This window comes from Canis aureus, chromosome 7, assembly GCF_053574225.1.
Source record: "Canis aureus isolate CA01 chromosome 7, VMU_Caureus_v.1.0, whole genome shotgun sequence".
Lineage (NCBI taxonomy): Eukaryota > Metazoa > Chordata > Mammalia > Carnivora > Canidae > Canis > Canis aureus.
Genome location: NC_135617.1, coordinates 32100334 through 32119435, shown reverse-complemented (window position 1 = coordinate 32119435; position 19102 = coordinate 32100334). Strand labels below are relative to the sequence as shown.

The window sequence follows — 19102 nt, the reverse complement described above, 5'->3', positions numbered from 1 at the left end:
GGAAACTGGATGAAAGGTATATGGGATCTCTGTATATAATTTTCATACAACTGCTTATCAATCTATACAATTAACTCATAAAGTTAAAAACATTTTTTTTATATCTAGCATGAAAAAAAAATGAGGCCACTATGGAGTTAACAACTATTTCAAAGACATTACTACAGATGACTGATTTTCATGCTGCCAAGTGGGCAGCTATATAATTAACCTCTATCTACTACTCAGAATCCAGACTTCTGTTTTTCCTCTTTTACCTTCTTTCTCCTCTTCCTCCCAAAGTTCCATAAATCTCCTTTATAACTCTATAAGAGAGAACCACAGTATATGTGGGTGTATTTATGTGTGTGTGTCTACATTGCAGCACCATGTTCTTTAGTTTTATACATACACAGAACTGTGTTTTGTTTTTTATCATTATTAGCATTCTGTGCTCTTGGCTCCCAATTTTAAAATCCATGATATAGTGCATTTTATACATTCTTTTAAAAATAAATTAAATTGTTGTGACAATATTTGCTTTCAGTCTCTACCCCCACCCCACCTCAAGGTAAATTTCCCTGTTTGCTCTGCAGTTTGAGTTGATCACTGATGAATCCTACACAATAGAGTATCTTCCGTGCACTGAAACAGAGATGATTACTGTTGGTATAGAATAGCATAGAATAAGTTAGGCACTTTTCCTGACCACTGATGTACACTGTATTACTAAGCTACTGCCCCTGGACTTAGCATTGGTACACTGAACATGGTATACTACACAGAGAAGTACTATAACATACCATGTATTAAAAAACACCTAATTAGGGGTGCTTGGGTGGCTCAATTGATTAAGGGTCTGCCTTCGGCTCAGGTCCTAGGATTGAGCCCTGCATGGCATCATCAGGCTCCCTGCTCAGTGAGGAGTCATCGTTTCCCCCTGACTCTCCCCCTGCTCATGCTTGTGTGCTCTCTCTAAAATAAATAAAATAACACCTGTTCAGAGAGCTCTCACAGCAGACATTATTCCCATACTTTTTCCCTAGTTTTGCTTTCCAAACTACTCATATATCTTATTAAGCCCTAACTCAGGGCTTCTGTTTTGATATACACATAAATATATACATACATATTCATACATATATATACATTGTATATGTATTAGTTGCATGCAATTTTATCAAGTATACATGATACACACACTCATATACCACGTAGTATCTAATATAAATTCTTTGTGTAACAGTCATAACAGTCATCGGGTAGTACTATTTTTTCAACTTGTTCCAAGAAAAATATCTTTTTAAAAGTTTTGCTATATCCTCAGAGTAGTAACTCAACATTCTTCCACCTACCTCTCATATTAGTTTCTATTTGGGGGAATAAGGGTAAAGCCCTGCCCCCAAAAATGTCTTTATAAATGTTCAAAGAAATAAAAACAAAGTATTTTTCATGTGGCATTTCTTATACAATGGCCCCAAATGTCAGTTTTATACACTATAGCTATTAGTGCATCATTTCTCAATTTTACAGAAACAATCAGATAATCAAATAATGTATTTTCCCAAAATGACTAAGATTCATGGAATTAAACACTCATTCATTAACAGGTAGCCCAATAATGTATAATTTTTTTGTATATTGCTCTTAAATATGCAATCTTAATTTTTCCCTAATGTCTTACTCAGAAAGACAATTTTAAAAATATTCAAAAAATAGTTTTTGTTTCCAAGCATATGCTGAACTGTAATAAGCAATCTTAACAGAGCACATTAAATACTTGATGAAAAACAACACAGAACAGCACAATTAGAAGCTGTATAAATTTTACCTTAATTCTTCTCTCGGTGTCATCTAATTTTAACTCTGCTGAAACTAGTTTCTTTGCCAAATCATCTCGCTCAGGTAGGTGTCTAGCTTCAGAGATCTTTTTCAGTTTCTGTAAGGAAAATTTTGTCCTAAATAGTTCACCTTCTGTATCTTTCACCCTTTTCTCAGTTGCCCGTTCTTTCTCTTGAGATTTTCTTAAGCGTTCTTTGAGTGCTGTAATCTCATTGTTATGACGAGCAATAAGTTGTGAGATTTCATTTTCTGTATCTTCAAACTTATTCAGGGCTTTCTCCTGTCTGTATTGAAGTCTTTTCAAAGCCTTATTTTCTTTTAGCAGCTCAGCTAACTTGACCTGGAGTTCAGTTACTTCATTCTGCAATTCATTGATTTTTAGCAGTCTTGCAGATAGAACCCGTTTTGTAACAAGATCAGTATCTTTCCAAAGTGGCTCCCTATTGAGGCTCTGGGAGCGAAATCCCACTCGGACTCCCTTTCTGTTTGGTGCACCCTTAGGGCTTGGCTTCCTAGGGGCTAAAAGAGAAACAGTAATAACGTAAAGTGAAAGCTGTACTTATGTAATATTATTTATTTATTCTAACACAAGTGGATCTATGACATTCTTCGTTTTGTTCCTTAAATATGATCTTTAATATTTAAATATCATGTTTATTTAGAGATCTTAATATAACATTTTTATTAAGAAAGGTTCAGAAACCTTTTTAAGAAAGGTCAAGAATATTCTGAGTTATCAAAATGATATCTCAATAGTTTACAGGGAATTATTCTACATTACTTTAAAAAATGGCAGCATCAGGCTATACCATTTTTAACTTTATAGATAATATGGCAAGCCAGAATTTGAACACAAGGATCATCAGCATGGTGTTTAAAAAATACTGGACAAAACATTGAAATATTCAAGCAATTGATGCCAAGATATTTGGAATTATAATTTGCAATGTGGAAATTTTCCACAATGTCTTCTCTAAATTAATTAGCACTTCTTTTTTATTTGGGGGAAACAAGACAACACTACACTGTACAGAGAGATGACTTGGGAATCAGACTTTCATTAACTTATTAACTCCTTGGGCAATTCCGCTAAACTTTTCCAGTTTATTGTCCCCACCCACAGCATGAGGATAACATCACCTACATAACTAGGCTGTTTTGAGTATTAAACAAAGAATGTATGTAAAACAGGAAGTTCTCCACAAATATTCTCTGTCAGTAATAAGAACTTAATCCCATTTATCAGTGATTGAAAATTAAAACACTTTTAGCAGTACAGATGTGATCTTACATGCTTGCTCAAAGGCTTTCTTTTGTGTGAGATTCAAATCAAAAACATTTGATGCAATTTGAGAAGATAAACACAAAAAACTACACCCTAAAGAATACAGGCATATAAAATCTTTAAACTGTACATATTAAATAACATTTTGCAAAAATCTGGAATGTCATTTTTACTAAAAAATCATTAAACTTAGGCCCCAATATAAAAAGCACCTGCCCTTTAAAAACGACATCTGGAAGTCTGCCACAGTTGAGAATAATGAACTTTACTCTCCAAGGTGACTGCATCTTTTCCAAGAAGGAAATGCATTCCAGAGGGGGAAAAAAAGGAAAACTAGAAGATTCAACCTTTTTCTATCCTCTCTCCAGCCATGCATACCATTAAGAGTAACAATATTTACAATTTCTATTACAAAGTTTATTTTAAAAAAATGGAAGATTGTAAAGAATATGTTTTGAATGTGTACTGATTTCTATAATTGTGTGAATACACAACTGTGTATATAATTGTGTGAATACACAAAAGGAATTGGTAATAATAAGAAATGAGGGAAAGTCTACTTGCAACTTTGAAACTATACTATCCAATATAGTAACAGTCACTAGCCACATGTGGCTTGAAAGATTTTAAATATGGATAGTCCAAACTGAGATATGGGGATCCCTGGGTGGCGCAGCGGTTTAGCGCCTGCCTTTGGCCCAGGGCGCGATCCTGGAGACCTGGGATCGAATCCCACATCGGGCTCCCGGTGCATGGAGCCTGCTTCTCCCTCTGCCTGTGTCTCTGCCTCTCTCTCTCTCTCTGTGACTATCATAAATAAATAAAAAAAAAATTAAAAAAAAACAAACAAACAAACAAAAAAAAACAAACTGAGATATGCCGTAACTGTTAAATACATACTGAATTTCAAATTCTTATTTCCAAAAAAATGCATAATGTTCCAAATACAGTGTTGTATATTAACTACATTTAAAAATGATACTATTTCAGATGTGTTAAAATACCATTAAAATTAATTTTATCTATTTTTCTTTTTTAATGTGGTTATCAGACAATATAAAATTACATACGTGGCTTGTGTTTGTGACCTGCATTATATTTCCCCTGGACAGTAATTCTCCAATTTTATTTTATTTTACTTTATTTTTTTTTACTGCTCCAATTTTAAACTGGAGCATCCATCATTTCAATTTTCTTTCTTTCCCAACATACTGAGTTAACAGTTTTGGTATCCATATACTATTATGGAATATGTACTCACTTCTTGGAATGACAGAAACTTTATACATAAAAATGATTATACATAAAGATGAATGTTAACTATTCCAATCTCTGATTTTTAAGTATAAAATTATATTCCTTAACAAACAAGATTTCATACAACTAGAAACTTATTTTATTTGAAAAGTTAAAGCCTATATAAGAATCAGGATAGAATTTTCCATTAATACCTTACTTCAACTGTTTAGACAGAAAGAGCTTCCAAAACCAACTTTTTCACATCCTAAAAATCTGAACATCTATTTTTAGCATATTCTATTAGCAAGACTATAAACTGATCATAAAAATACACTTAAACTGAACTCAAAAATACTTCCTAGCTGTCATTTACTTCTTTATTTTCATTTTTAAAACTATCAAGATGAAATACAGTGCAAATAAGAGAAAAGATGATTGTCATATATATCACTCATCTACCCTTTATTAAGTCAATGTGGAAAAGGTGAGAAAATATTATTTTTTTTCTTCCTTCAGGTGATAAAAATAAAATATGACTCCTTTAAAAAAATGTAGTAAAGATGAATTATGCATCCAGAAAAAACTCATGATATTTATACGGATAAAAAATGAAATATAAGTACATAACATGTAATATATTTATAAACACGTATAACAAACTTATTAAATTTTATCATTATGCATTTAACTTTTTATAAAGCAACAATTTTATTTCTTAAAAATAATAAGATATGCCAAAAATCAATAAGAGAAAGGAAGAATATTTTATCAAACATGCAAATCCACAAATTCAAGTGTTCAAGATGATGTTTTAACCACATTTGTTCTTTCCTTAGATTACTGTATATACTGGCAGTTGCCAACTTACAAAGTAATGAATTCAGTGTTTAAGGAAACCCTAAAGTGTTTTAACTGTAGTTGCTGTGGTCCCGTTGGCTGACCTAAGGTAGATAAATTATCAGAGATTTTAATTCAGAAGACAATACAAAATAGAATACAGTACAAGTCAGACTGAAGATAAAAACTGAAATTTTTCTGAGTGATGTTGAAACTGATTTTTAAAGCTCTTTCTCAATTATCTTCTTAAATAAGGTAAGGTTTAAGAATTTTTGACTCCCTAATTGGGTAGCCTCCTAAACTGCTTCTGGGGAAGTAGTGAAAAATTAAAGTATCAATAATTTCCCAAACATGTAAGTTATTTCTTAGGAATAAATAGGTATTTTCTAACATTTGTTCTTAATTGAGATAGCAAAAACTTAGTATCAGGTCATGCATTCAACCACAAAATCAAAACAAAAGGCTCACGCTGAGACAGATTTGGAGGAAAAGACCAAAAACTTGCAGTAATGCACAGTCAAAAAAAAAAAAAAAAGAAAAAAAAGAAAAACCAGGGGTCCATGAGAAGGTTGCTTTCAAAAGTAACACATATTCTTTGCAAATATTTTAAAGCAAATATTATTTTTCAAAGTAAAAATTCATAAAGGCAAATTTAATTACACTCCTGCTAAATCTGTTCAATAGCTATTTCCCTACAGAAACAGCCAATATATTATAGGTTTCAAGGTGTTTCATGACCTAGCCCATTTTCCTTTTTGGCTTCCAATTTTACTCTTCCCTGCCTTGCAATCTAAACTCTATAATCATTCTAAGCTAGTGCGTCACAACTGTGCTGCATTTTTTAGTGCATAATATAATTACCTCATTTACTTTGACTTATTTTTCTATGGTCTATTTTTCTATGGTGGTCAAGTACAAGTTACTAAGTACAGTACATCAGGGGTTTTTTATCAGAAATTCAGTAAGATGAAGAGATTTCTAGAACATTGCCTTGTCAAATAGGTAATAATTAAGAATTTTGTAAAAATCAATGCAGTTCCAAACTGGTAACATTTTAATAAGTCTAATTATTTCTAATGATTAATCTTGTTTCCATTACAACACAGTTTTGTAGAAAACAGAGTGTGTGTGGTCCCAAGTCCCAAGTTCCATTTCTAGATTTAATTTGAACTTTTGTAATAAGCACTGTGTAACCTAGAGGAAGTAATTTTACTCCATATATAAAATGCCCTTTAAATACTTTATAGCAATGTCTTTTATTGCTTTTTAGAAATGAAGATTTAAAAAAGGTATAAACATTTTGTGATTTTTTTTTTTTGCCTTTACATTAGAAACATCAAAAAAACCCCACATTTATTTGGGAAGAGAACAAGATGAGAAGGCTTATTTATGGTTCCTTCTTCTGTATATAGTACAGTTTTGATTATAACAAAGGATAATACACAACACCATAAGCAACAACTATATATAACATTATATACACAACTATACATACATATATATAAAACTATATATACAAAAATACATATTACTCAAAACATCAATCAGCCCATTGCCATGCATATATCAATATACATAGTAACAGAAGTTTCATTCATACAATTTTCCTAAAAACTCAAAATGAATGTTCTAGGTCCACTGGGCTCTTTCAAAGAACTCTTACCTTGATGATGCACTTGGCTATCTGATATTTGCCTTTTGGGATTTTTTCCCTTAATACTCTTAGGTGAGGAGGAATTGACCAGCGATGACCGGCCAGAAGACTGTGGAGTAGTTCCAAAATCAGATGAACAATAAGAGTAATGGTGTTTGCCTGCCTTACTTTCTCGATCATTATCTGGACTTCTTTCTCTTTCCCCCATTGTTTTGAAAAATGGTCTCTATTCACATAATTTCACAGATTCCTTTCTCCAAAAAAATCCATGAGGAGCCTCAAGAGCAATGTTTAGAGTCTTCAGATCCTGGTGATAACATTCATGTCTGCAATTTGTTTTCTCTAGGTATCTGTAGTAGAGATTAGCACATTAGCAAACAGAAGATACACACTTTTTGTCACTACAATTAAGGAAGGGAAAAGGAAACTCATATTTTGTGAAATAGGTTTTACAGTTAATTACAATTAAATATATTATAAAATAAAATACTAATAATTTTTAAAAGAGGCAATAATTCAATTCATCTGTATTTTCACACATTGTTACTTACAGTATTTGGAGAAAAGACAGAACATTGTAGATTGGACAGAACATGTGTAAAATGCCTGACATATAACTGTTTTTGAATAAAAGTTATTAACTCAATTTGACTCCCCTAAATCTTAAAATTTATAATAAAACACAAATCCTGATTTCTGACAAATGTATAATGACCAAATTACCATTTTTTTTCTTTTCTGGGGAGGCAGGTGGCAGTTAAGGCAACTCTGCTAATAGAAAAAAAAACCCTAACTACATAAAAATATAAAACCAAAGTATGAAAAAAAAAGTAAGTATGTAAAAAATTAAACAAATTAAAACACCTGATTAAAAACATTTGCAGTATGACAGAAAAATGGTTACCATCCTTAACATATATAAATACTCATACCACCCCAGGAGAAATATATGAAATCAAAAGTTAAGTGGGTAAATACATGTTAAGAACCACAGCAGGCAATACAAATGCTAGGCACATAAAAATAACCAACTTCAGGGATGCCTGGGTGGCTCAGTGGTTGAACGTCTGCCTTTGGCTCAGGGCATGATCTGGTGTTGGGGATCGAGTGTCACATCAGGCCCCTTGCAAGGAGCCTGCTTCTCCCTCTACCTATGTCTCTCTCTCTCTCTCTCTCTCTCTCTCTCACAAATAAAATCTTTAAAAAAAAAATTCAAATTCTCTCTCTCTCTCTCTCTCTCTCTCTCTGTCTCTCGTGAACAAATAAATAAAATCTTTAAAAAAAATTCAACTTCAGGGATCCCTGGGTGGCGCAGCAGTTTAGCGCCTGCCTTTGGCCCAGGGCGCGATCCTGGAGACCCGGGATCGAATCCCACGTCGGGCTCCTGGTGCATGGAGCCTGCTTCTCCCTCTGCCTATGTCTCTGCCTCTCTCTCTCTCTGTGACTATCATAAATAAATAAAAATTAAAAAAAAAAATTCAACTTGAGATATCATTTTTAAACTTACCAAAGTTTTTCAAAACAACATTCAATGCTGCTAGAATGCCTATCAAGAAAAGATTTACAAGATTTTTGGGAAAAAAGTTGGCAAGACATACTAAAACTCTAATTGCGCTTTTAAACTTTGATCCAATAATTCCATTCCTAAACAAGAAAATAATTCTAAAAATGCGAAAAGTTATGCACAAATGTTTATGCAGTATGATTTTTTAAAAGATTTGAGAGAGAGCACATGTGCAGTGGTGTATTCAGGGGGAAACAGGAAGAAAGGGGAAGAGAGACTCAAGCAAACTGCGCAGAGCATGGAGACAGATGCACTCCTGGATCTCAGGACCCTGAGATCACAACCTGAGGTGAAAAGAAGAGTCCATCACTTAACCAACTGTGCCACCCAGGCACCCCACAGTACATTTTTTTTAAGGAAGCAATGTAAATGTGTAACCATTGCAAAATAATTAAGAATATTATAAAAATCAATACAGCATAATTTCAAACTTAAAAAAGTTTGTGTTACCAGAGAAAATGTTTAAACTACTTTGGAAAAGACAAAATTCAAACTAGTGAATACAGTAAGATCTCAACTACACATATTCATTGGAAAAAAAAAAATACTGAAAACACTGAGTATTCTTCCCTCAGGAACTGAAAAAAACAATGTGCAAAATAAGATACAAATATAACAAAATAGTGTCTGGGCAATATGAATTTTAGGTGATTTTTTTCTCTCTTTATATATTTTCATTTTCTAACAAAATAAAATTGGATTACTTTTTTAATTAGAATAATTGTAATATTTAGAAAAAAACAAAAATCTCATTGATGAAATTAGTATTTCAAATACAGTGGTTCTAGTACTATATGGAAAAGACATCCATATAAGGCAGCACTAAAACTGTCCACTGCAGCAATGTTACAGCATCAGAGGCTAAAACAATCAAAAGGACCATCAATAAAGAACTGACTATATACTCACACAATGAAGGATAGTACTATGAAGCTAGTAGAGGAATAAGGACTACTTCTGTGTATTTTCTGTGGTCTGGAGTGATCTGCACAATATATTAAGAAATATGGACAAAGCATGTATAGTATGTCACCATTTATCAAAGAAAGATGATTACAAATTTATATAATGTTTCATATTTTTAAAAAGTTAAAGGATAAACTAATTTTTTTTTAAAAGGTTCTGTAGGGCAAGGCTATCCAATAAAACTTTCAGCAAGAATGGAAATGATCTATAATCTGTGCTATCTGGTAAGGTAGCTGACCACATATGGCTATTGAGCACCTAAACTGTGGCAAATGTGACTGAATACTAATTTTTAATTTTGTTGAATTTTAATTAACTTAAGTTTAAAAAGCTATACATACTGGTGTTTAGCTCACTGAAATTTCAATGATCTCATCTTTAAAGGGAATAATAATAGTAACCTTAGAGAATTACTGTGACAGTTACATAGGATAATTCAATAATTATGACAAAGTAAGCGCTCGGTGAAAATCGACAATTACATTTACAATCCAAACATACAAAATGCTCAGTAAATTCTGATTGATATTCCTTGCCAAAGACTCAGTTTTGATTCCAATAGTATAATTACAAGCTAATCATATTGTATGAGGATTATTTGTTTATAAGCATATAGCAGAAGTAGCTCCCTAGGACCTACCCCATCTTAGAGTGCCACCTAACTTTTCATTGCAAAAGAGAAACCACAGGGGCGCCTGAGTGGCTCAATCAGGATCCCAGGTCATGAGATGGAGCCCCATGTGGGGCTCCCTGCTCAGCAGAGAGCCTGCTTCTCCCTCGGCCTGCTGCTCCCTTGCTTGCGCTCGCCTGCTTTCTCTCTGTGTCAAATAAATAAATAAAATCTTAAAAAAAAAAAAAAAAAAAAAAGAAGATAAAACACAGAAAACATTACCTGCCATTCACCTCCTATGCACCAGCACTCACCCTTCCCCATCCCTGCCTCAAATATATGCGCATAGTTTACAAAAAAAAATCCACTGTCCCATTATCCAAGCCCTTCTACCTGGGATAGCTATTTTAGTGGCTTATACTTTCATGCTTATGCTATTTCTTGAATTAGCAACTTAAGACTATAAAAATGAGGACTTAACTTGTGACTCATTTTAAATGGTTGCAACATGAAATGACTTGTACGTTATAGGTTTCTTCTCAGAATTTCTAATTGTCCTTCTTTCTTACTGAAAAGAAAAAACAACCTTCCTATATCACTACTTACCTAGCTTGCTTAGTCATTCTATCTATAGCCTGAAACCCATTCCATTCTTCTTCTTAAAGACATTTTTCTTAGAGATCAATTATTTCCGATTCTAATTTAAACCAATTACTTTGTAGACCTGTTGTTCCACTGTCATTCTGAAATAATTTTTATAATACTCAGGAGTTCATCCACCATTTCTAATAGCTCATGACATCATCTTTATTAGTTTTGATCATCATTTTACCGGTTCATATCCTCAAATAACTTGCATAGAAAGGGTAAATAAGTTGAGATAAATGTTCTGAGTCTTGTACCAGAGAATATATTTTGCCCTCCAATTTGGTAGTTTTCATAAATTCTGCATTCTAAGTTATTTTCTCTCAGAACTTTAAGGACACTACTCTATTGTGTTCTAAATTCTCAGAGGTTCTTGCAAGATGTTATACTCTTTCTTTTATTCAACATGTATTTTTTCTGAGGTCTCATCATGTAACCATAATGAAAAACCACCACAAAAATCCCTGCCATTATGGAGTTTACACTCTAGTTATGTTCACCTGATTCTCATTCCCTTATATGTTATCCTTTTCTTTTTCTCCATAGGAGTTTTTAGGATTTTCCCTCCTCTTATACTGAAATTCCACAACAGTGTGCATGGTGGTGGGTCTTTTTTCATTGATTGTGTTGCCCCTTTATCTCCCTCTTCCTTTGAATATTGAAACAAGTATCTTTAAACACTAGAAATGTTATGTTACTTTTCTGATAACTGACTTTCCTGTTTATTCTTTTTGAGGCTTCTACTGGCTAAATAATAGACCTGCTTTCTGATTTTCTATTTTCACTCAACTTATCTTTTAATTATCCAGGTTGTTGTTTTTTGTTTTTTTACTTTGTGCAAACACCTTAATTTCCAAGAACTCTTTCTTGTTCTGTTTTTTTAAAATAATTACTCTGTTCTTGCTTTACTGAGGCAATATATTTTCATTCCTCTGAGAACACTAAATAGACATTTTGTTTGCGTTAAATTATCTTCTGATCCAGGAACTCTGTTTCACAGGGTGACAGTTTTTCTCTTTTCATTGGGTTTTCATTTATATATAGTTTTGTTTCTTTGAAGGTAATTTTTGGTTGTCTATTGATTATCTATCTATCTATCTATCTATCTATCTGTGGACATAATGAATAGGGCTTCCTGACTGGCACATTTTGCTTTAGAAAGAATAGCAGAGAATCAGCCATTTTCCGGGGGTCTCCCTAAAAGCTAGAACGACGAGGGATAATCTCCAGATACAAATGTCCACCATGGCAACTCTACTTCTTCTTTAGGGTTGTCTTTATTTTGATTTCCTGAAGAAATTACTTCCGTATTTTTTGATGAGAAAGAAAGGGAATGGTGAGGGGCTGGGAATGTTACAGAGTCATTGTGTATGGGATTGGTTAGGAAAGAAAGCATAACTATTATAGTTTTTCAACTATTCTTCCTTTCTCATATTCAATTAGCCTTTCTCGGAGCCTCGGTGTCCAACGAAAGATGAATGGATAAAGAAGATGTGGTTTATGTATACAATGGAATATTACTCAGCTATTAGAAATAACAAATACCCACCATTTGCTTCAACGTGGATGGAACTGGAGGGTATTATGCTGAGTGAAGTAAGTCAGTCGGAGAAGGACAAACATTATATGTTCTCATTCATTTGGGGAATATAAATAATAGTGAAAGGGAATATAAGGGAAGGGAGAAAAAATGTGTGGGAAATATCAGAAAGGGAGACAGAACGTAAAGACTGCTAACTCTGGGAAACCAACTAGGGGTGGTAGAAGGGGAGGAGGGCGGGGGGTGGGAGTGAATGGGTGACGGGCACTGGGGGTTATTCTGTATGTTAGTAAATTGAACACCAATAAAAAATAAATTAAAAAAAAAAAAAACACCTTCAAAAAAAAAAAATTAGCCTTTCTCTCTGGCTTTTCAAATTCTAAGGTTCTCTAAGATTCTGTCGGATACATCTGAATCTTTCTTTGCTGTAGTTCCCTCTTGAATATTTTCAGACACAGTTTTCTCTGTTCCAATGTGTTTCATCTATCATTACTCTTTTCCTCCTTCAGAAATGTGCTGTGATGTCATCTTCTGAGAGTACCCTGTTACCCCTTCAAAATCATAGGTTCATTCTGTTACTTTTCTTTAATATAGTTTTAGTATGGTCTTCAAGAAAAAAAAGAGAAAAACACAAATCTTTAATAATAAATATATTTTAAAGCCAATTATTTCTAACAGTTGTCTCTTAAGACAACTTGATATAAGTAATCTCTTTTCCAAAGTCCACGAAACTACTATTCAATTCATGCACCAATTCAGTCAACAAAAATTAATAATACAGACATCGTTATAGAAAATGAGGAAAGCAAACTGAGCAAGAATACACCGTGAGTTCTTTTAGGGCAAGGTCTGGTTCCTCCAGCAAAAAAAGATTAAGAAAAAGTGATAATATATTATATACATATCCTTTATATATTCCCTAAGAATATTACCTGTTAATTATATTAAAACACTTTAATGGTAACAAAAAAATTAAGAGTAACCCCCGAAATACTAGAGAATATCTTATCTTTGTCCAGTTTCTGACTTAGGATCTATTCTGAACTAAAGTGGGTTTTCTAACCTACATAAACTTGTAACATCCCATAGTATGTTACAATTGTTCATGAAAATAAACATTCCTTAGAAAATATAAGCACTCAGTGACCTAAGCCTTCCTAAAGAATAGATATTTAGACACTTATGAAAATTCACTTTTAAAAAATTAGTACTTAGACCTTGTGGGAGCACTGCAGCCTGACTAATAGTACTGCCAGAAAAAAACAATTCACATAAGCAAAGAAATAAAAAGTAACAAGTTAGAAACAAAAGATATGAAATATTAGACTTAGGGATCCCTGGGTGGCGCAGCAGTTTGGCGCCTGCCTTTGGCCCAGGGCGCGATCCTGGAGACCCGGGATCGAATCCCACGTCGGGCTCCCGGTGCATGGAGCCTGCTTCTCCCTCTGCCTGTGTCTCTGCCTCTCTCTCTCTCTCTGTGTGACTATCATAAATAAATAAAAATAAATTAAAAAAAAGAAATATTAGACTTAAAAAAGGAATAAATAAAGATGAAGTAAGGCCAACTACTAAAACAAATATCAATTTTTCTTATAAAGTTCTGGGGCACCTAAGTGGCTCAGTCAGTTATGCATTCAGCTCTTGGTTTTGGCTCAGAAGTCATGAGATTGAGCCCCGCATCCAGACTCCCCACTAAGCAGAGCATCTGCTTGCAGATGCTCTTGCCCTACCCTTCTCTCACTCACACTCTCGAGTGCTTTCTCTCTCTAGAATAAGTAAATAAATCTTAAAAAGAAAAGTATAAATACTAAACAATCAATGAGTCAACAAAGAAATCAAAGAGAAAATCAAACAACACCTAGAGACAAATGAAAACACAGCAGTCTAAAATCCTTGGGATACAAGAAACAAGCAACATTTCAAATAAAGAGGAAAAAATAATAATAAAAATCAGAGTGAAAATAAGTGAAATAAAGAACAAAAATATCAATAAAGCTAAGAGCCAGTTCTTTGAAAAGATAAACAAAATTGGTAAACCTTTAGCCAGACTCACCAAGAAAGAACACACAAATAAAATTAGAAATCAAAGAGAAGTAACAAATGAAATACACAGAATTATAATAGAGTATTATGAAAAATTATATGTCAGCAAATTGGACAACTTAGAAGAAATGGATAATTTCCTAAAAAACAAAACAAAACATAACATAACGAAACAATCCTTCCAAAACTGAATCATGAAGAAACAGAAAACCTAAATAACTGATTACTAGTAAAAAAAAATTTTTTTAAACTGAACTGGTAATTAAAAAACTCCCAACAAGCAAAAATCTAGGATCAGATGAGTTCACAAGTGAATTCAACCAAACTTTTAAAGAATACTTATTCTTGACATTTTTCCACAGGCAACAGATGGCCAACAGATACATGAAAAGATGCTCTATATCACAGATCATCAGAGAAATATAAATCAAAACTACAATGAAGTATCACCTCATACCTGTCAGAAGGGCTAAAATAAGAGACACAAGAAACAACAGGTGCTGGCAAGGTTGTGGAGAAAGGGGAACCCTCTTGCACTGCTGTTGGGAATGCAAACTGGTACAGCCCACTGAAAACTGAAAACAGTACGAAGGTTCCTCAAAAAATTTAAAATAGCACTACCTGGGGCACCTGGGTGGCTCAGTCATTTAAATGTCTGACTCTTGATTTTGGCTCAGGTCATGATCCCAGGATAGTGAGGCTGAGCCCCCTATCAGGCTCCACTCTGAGAACATGGAGCCTACTTAAGATACTTTCCCTCTGCTCCTCCCCATTCCCTCTCTCTCAAAAAAAAAAAAAAAACAAACAAGAAACTACCGGGCAGCCCAGGTGGCTCAGCAGTTTAGCGCCGCCTTCAGGCCAGGTGATCCTGGACACCCGGGATTGGGTCCCATGTCAGGCTGCCCGCGTGGGGCCTGCTTCTCCCTCTGCCTGTGTGTGTCTCTGCCCCCCCCCTCTCTCTGTGTGTCTCTCATGAATAAATAAAATCTAAAAAACAAAACAAAACAAAAAAAACTACCTTATTGCACTACTAGGTATTTACCCAAAGAATACAGAAAAACTTATTCAAAGGGATACATGCACCCTGATATTTATAGCTGTATTATCTACAATAGCCAAACTATGGAAACAGCCCAAATTGATGATGACTGGAAAAAAAAAAAGATAAATATATCTTTACATATATACATCACAGTATATACAAACAGTCCGTCACATATATACATGACGCACTGTTTTTACTCAGCCATAAAAAAGAATGACGCCATTTGCTTAGATGGAATGAGAAAGTATTATGTTAAGTGAAATCAGAGAAAAACAAATACCATATGATTTCATTCAAATGTGGAATTTAAGAAACAAAACAAACGAGCTTAGGGGAAAAGAGAGAGAGAGGCAAATCGGGAAACAGACTCCTAACTATAGAGAACAATCTGATGGTTACCAGAGGTGGATGGGGGATGGGTTAAGTAGGTGAAGGGGACTAAGGAGTGCACTTGCAATTAAGCACAAGGTGTTGTATAGAAGCATTGAATCACTATATTGTACACCTGAAACTAGTATTACACTGTATGTTAACTGGAATTTAAGTAGAAACTTAAAACAAAAACAAAGAATGCCTATTCTCAAACTATTCCAAAAATAGAAGAGAAAGAAAGCTTCCAGATACAGTCTATAAGGTCAGCATTATATTCATCTAAAAACAAAGATACCAAAAAAGAAACCTACAAGCCAATAAACCTGATGAACACAAATGCAAAATTTCAACAAAATATTAACAAATCACATTCAACAATACATTAAAAGAATCATTCAGTACCATTTGGTGGGATTTATTGTAGGAATACAATGACAGTTCAATATCCGCAAACCATCAACATGATTTACCACATAACAAAATGAGGGATAAAAATCATGATCATCTCATTAAATGTAGAAAAAAACATTTGAGAAAATTCAAAATCCATTTGTCCGTCTATTGAGAACTCTCAACAAGTGAGTTTACAGAAAACATACTGCAACATAATAAAGGCAATATTCGTCAAACCTACGACCTATCATACTCAATGATAATACATTGAAAGCTTTTCCTCCAAGAACAGGACCAGGATAAGAATGTCCACTCTCACCACCTTTACTCAAAATAATACTAGAAGTCCTAGCTATACCAATAAACAAAAAAACTAAAGAAAAGGCATCCAAATTGGTAAAGGAAAAAGTAAAACTGTCACTATTTGTAGGTAATATGAAACTATACATGGAAAACTCTAGAGACTTCACCAAAACACTATTAGAATAACTTAATTCAATAAAGTTGCAGGATACAAAATTAACAAGTGGAAATGCTGCATTTCTATACACTAATAACAAAGTAGCAGAAAAAGGATTTTTTTTGTAGTCTTTTAAAAAAAAAATATTTATCTATTCAGAGAGAGAGAGAGAGGCAGAGAGACACAGGCAGAGGAAGAAGCAGGCTCCATGCAGGAAACCTGACTGGATCCTGGGTCTCCAGGATCACACCCCGGGCTGCAGGTGGCGCTAAACTGCTGCGCCACCGGGGCTGCCCAAAAGGATTTTTTTTTTAATTCCATTTATAATTGTTTTACAAATAATAAAATGCCTCGGAATAAACTTAACCAGAAGGTGAAAGAACTATATTCTCAAAACTATAAAACACTGATGAAAGAAACTAAAGATGATACAAATGGAAAGACATACCATGTTCCTGGGTTAGAAGAATTAATACTGTTAAAATGTCCATACTACTCAGAGCAATCTACAGATTCAATGCAATCCCTATCAAAATACCAACAATATTTTTTACAGAACTAAAACAAATAATCCTAAAATTTGTATAGAAGAATAAAAGACCCTGAAGAGTCAAAGCAATTTTGAGAAAGAAGAAAAAAGCTGGAGATATCACAATCCCAGAAGGTACTGGCACAAAAATAGACACATAAATCAATGGAACAATATAGAGAGCCCAGACATAAACCAATAGTTGCATGTTCAATTAACCTATGACAAAGAAGGTAAAATATACAATGGGAAAGACATTCTCTTCAATAAATGGTGCTAGGAAAACTGAACAGCTACATGGAAAAGAATGAAACTAGACCACTTTTTCAAACTCTACACAAAAATAAGTTCACAGTAATTAAAGACCTAAACGTGAGATCTAAAACCATAAAACTCCTAGAAGAAAATATAGGCAGTAATCTCTTTGATATAGACCTTAGTAACCTTTTTAAGATATTTCTCCTCAGGCTAGGGAAACAAAAAAGCAAAACTAAACTACTGAGACTCCACCAAAATTAAAACTTTTGCATACCAAAGGAAACCATAAACAAAAAGGCAACCTAGTACATCTGTTAAGGGGTTAATATCCAAAATATATAAAAAACGTATGTAACTCAATACCTAAAAACAAATAATCCAATTAAAAAGTAAGCAGAGAACTTGAATAGACATTTTTCCAAAGAAGACATATAGACAGCCAAAAGACAAAAGAGAAATGGTTTAACATCACAAATCATAAGGGAAATGAAAATCAAAACCACAATAAGATATCACTTCACACCAAGTCAGAATGGTTACTATCAAAAAAGGAATTACAAGTGCTGGAGAGGATGTGGAGAAAAGAGAACCTACATACACCGGTAGCCAGAGTGTAAACTGGTGCAACCACTGGAAAACTGTATAGAGATTCTTCAAAAAATTAAAAATAGAAATACTATATGATCCCATAATCTCACTAATGGGTATTTACCAAAAGAAAACAAAATCACTGATTCAAAAAGATATATGCACCCCTATGTTTACTGCAGCATTAGTCAAAATATGGAAACAACACAAGTGTCTGTCCATAGAGAATGGATAAAGATGATGTGGTATACAGACACTGGAATAGTACTCAACCATAAAAAAAGAATGAGATCTTGCCATCTGTGACAACATGGATGGACCCTGAGGATATTATGTTAAGAGAATGTCATTTAGAGAAAGAAAGCCATATAATTTCACTTGCATGTGGAATCTTAAAACAACAAACAACAACAAAAAAAAACAAGATGAAAACAAGAAAAACAGGAAGAGATCCATAAACACAGAAAACGTGGTTACTAGGGCTCAAGTGTATGGGATGGGCAAAATAGGTGAAGTGGAGTGGGAGGTTCAGGATTCCATTAATGGAATAAGTCACTGGATGAAAGTTACAACACACAAAATCTAGTCATTGGTATTATAATAGCATTAGATGGTGACAGACAGTAGCCCCACTTGTAGCAAGCATAGCATTACCTGCAGAGTTGTCAAATCCCTATGCTGTATTCATAAAACTAATGTAACATTATCTGTCAAATGTACTTCAGTTTAAAAAGTATAAACAAATAAAAATAAGTAGTATAGCTTAATAAGATTACATACCAACTTTGGACTGGAAGGAACCCTGGGGAATCACTCCTTTCTTTAAAAAGAAGAAAGAAACTAACACCCGGAAAAACAAACTGACTTATCCAAGATTACAATTTACCTAAGGTGACAGAGTTAAGTTAGTAAGCCTTGAAATGGACCACAGGCACATCTCATGATTTGCAGGTTTAGCTCCAGACCACCACAATAAAGTTAACATTTCAATAAAGCAAAGTCTGAAATAAAAATAGTCAAATGAATTTCTTGGTTTCCTGATGCAAACTACACTGTAGTCTAACTGTGCAAGAGCACTATGTCTTTAAAAAATGTACATACCGGGCAGCCCAGGTGGCTCAGCGGTTTAGCGCCACCTTCAGCCCAGGGCCTGATCCTGGAGACCCGGGATCGAGTCCCACGTCAGGCTCCCTGCGTGGAGTCTTCTTCCTCTGCCTGTGTCTCTGCCATTCTCTCTCTCTCTGTCTCTCATA

At 33.9% G+C, this 19102-nt stretch overlaps 1 protein-coding gene across 11 annotated transcripts in view; it reads right to left on the bottom strand.

Annotated features, from left to right (window-relative positions):
• The window catches only part of LCA5 (lebercilin LCA5), an 83791-nt gene that overhangs the window by 42983 nt on the left and 21706 nt on the right, over window positions 1–19102 (bottom strand). For 4 of the 11 annotated variants that reach the window (XM_077903294.1, XM_077903293.1, XM_077903286.1 and 1 more), the window contains 2 exons: window positions 6846–7186; window positions 1811–2340 (listed from right to left, as the gene is read on the bottom strand). In XM_077903294.1, the coding sequence (XP_077759420.1) occupies window positions 1811–2340; window positions 6846–7044 (729 nt within the window). In that variant the 5' untranslated portion in view covers window positions 7045–7186. Of the gene's footprint in view, window positions 1–1810; window positions 2341–6845; window positions 7187–9309; window positions 9386–10006; window positions 10188–10582; window positions 10782–10808; window positions 12086–18950; window positions 19098–19102 lie in introns of those variants that run through there. The other 7 variants (XM_077903289.1, XM_077903290.1, XM_077903288.1 and 4 more) reach the window with 6 other exon arrangements.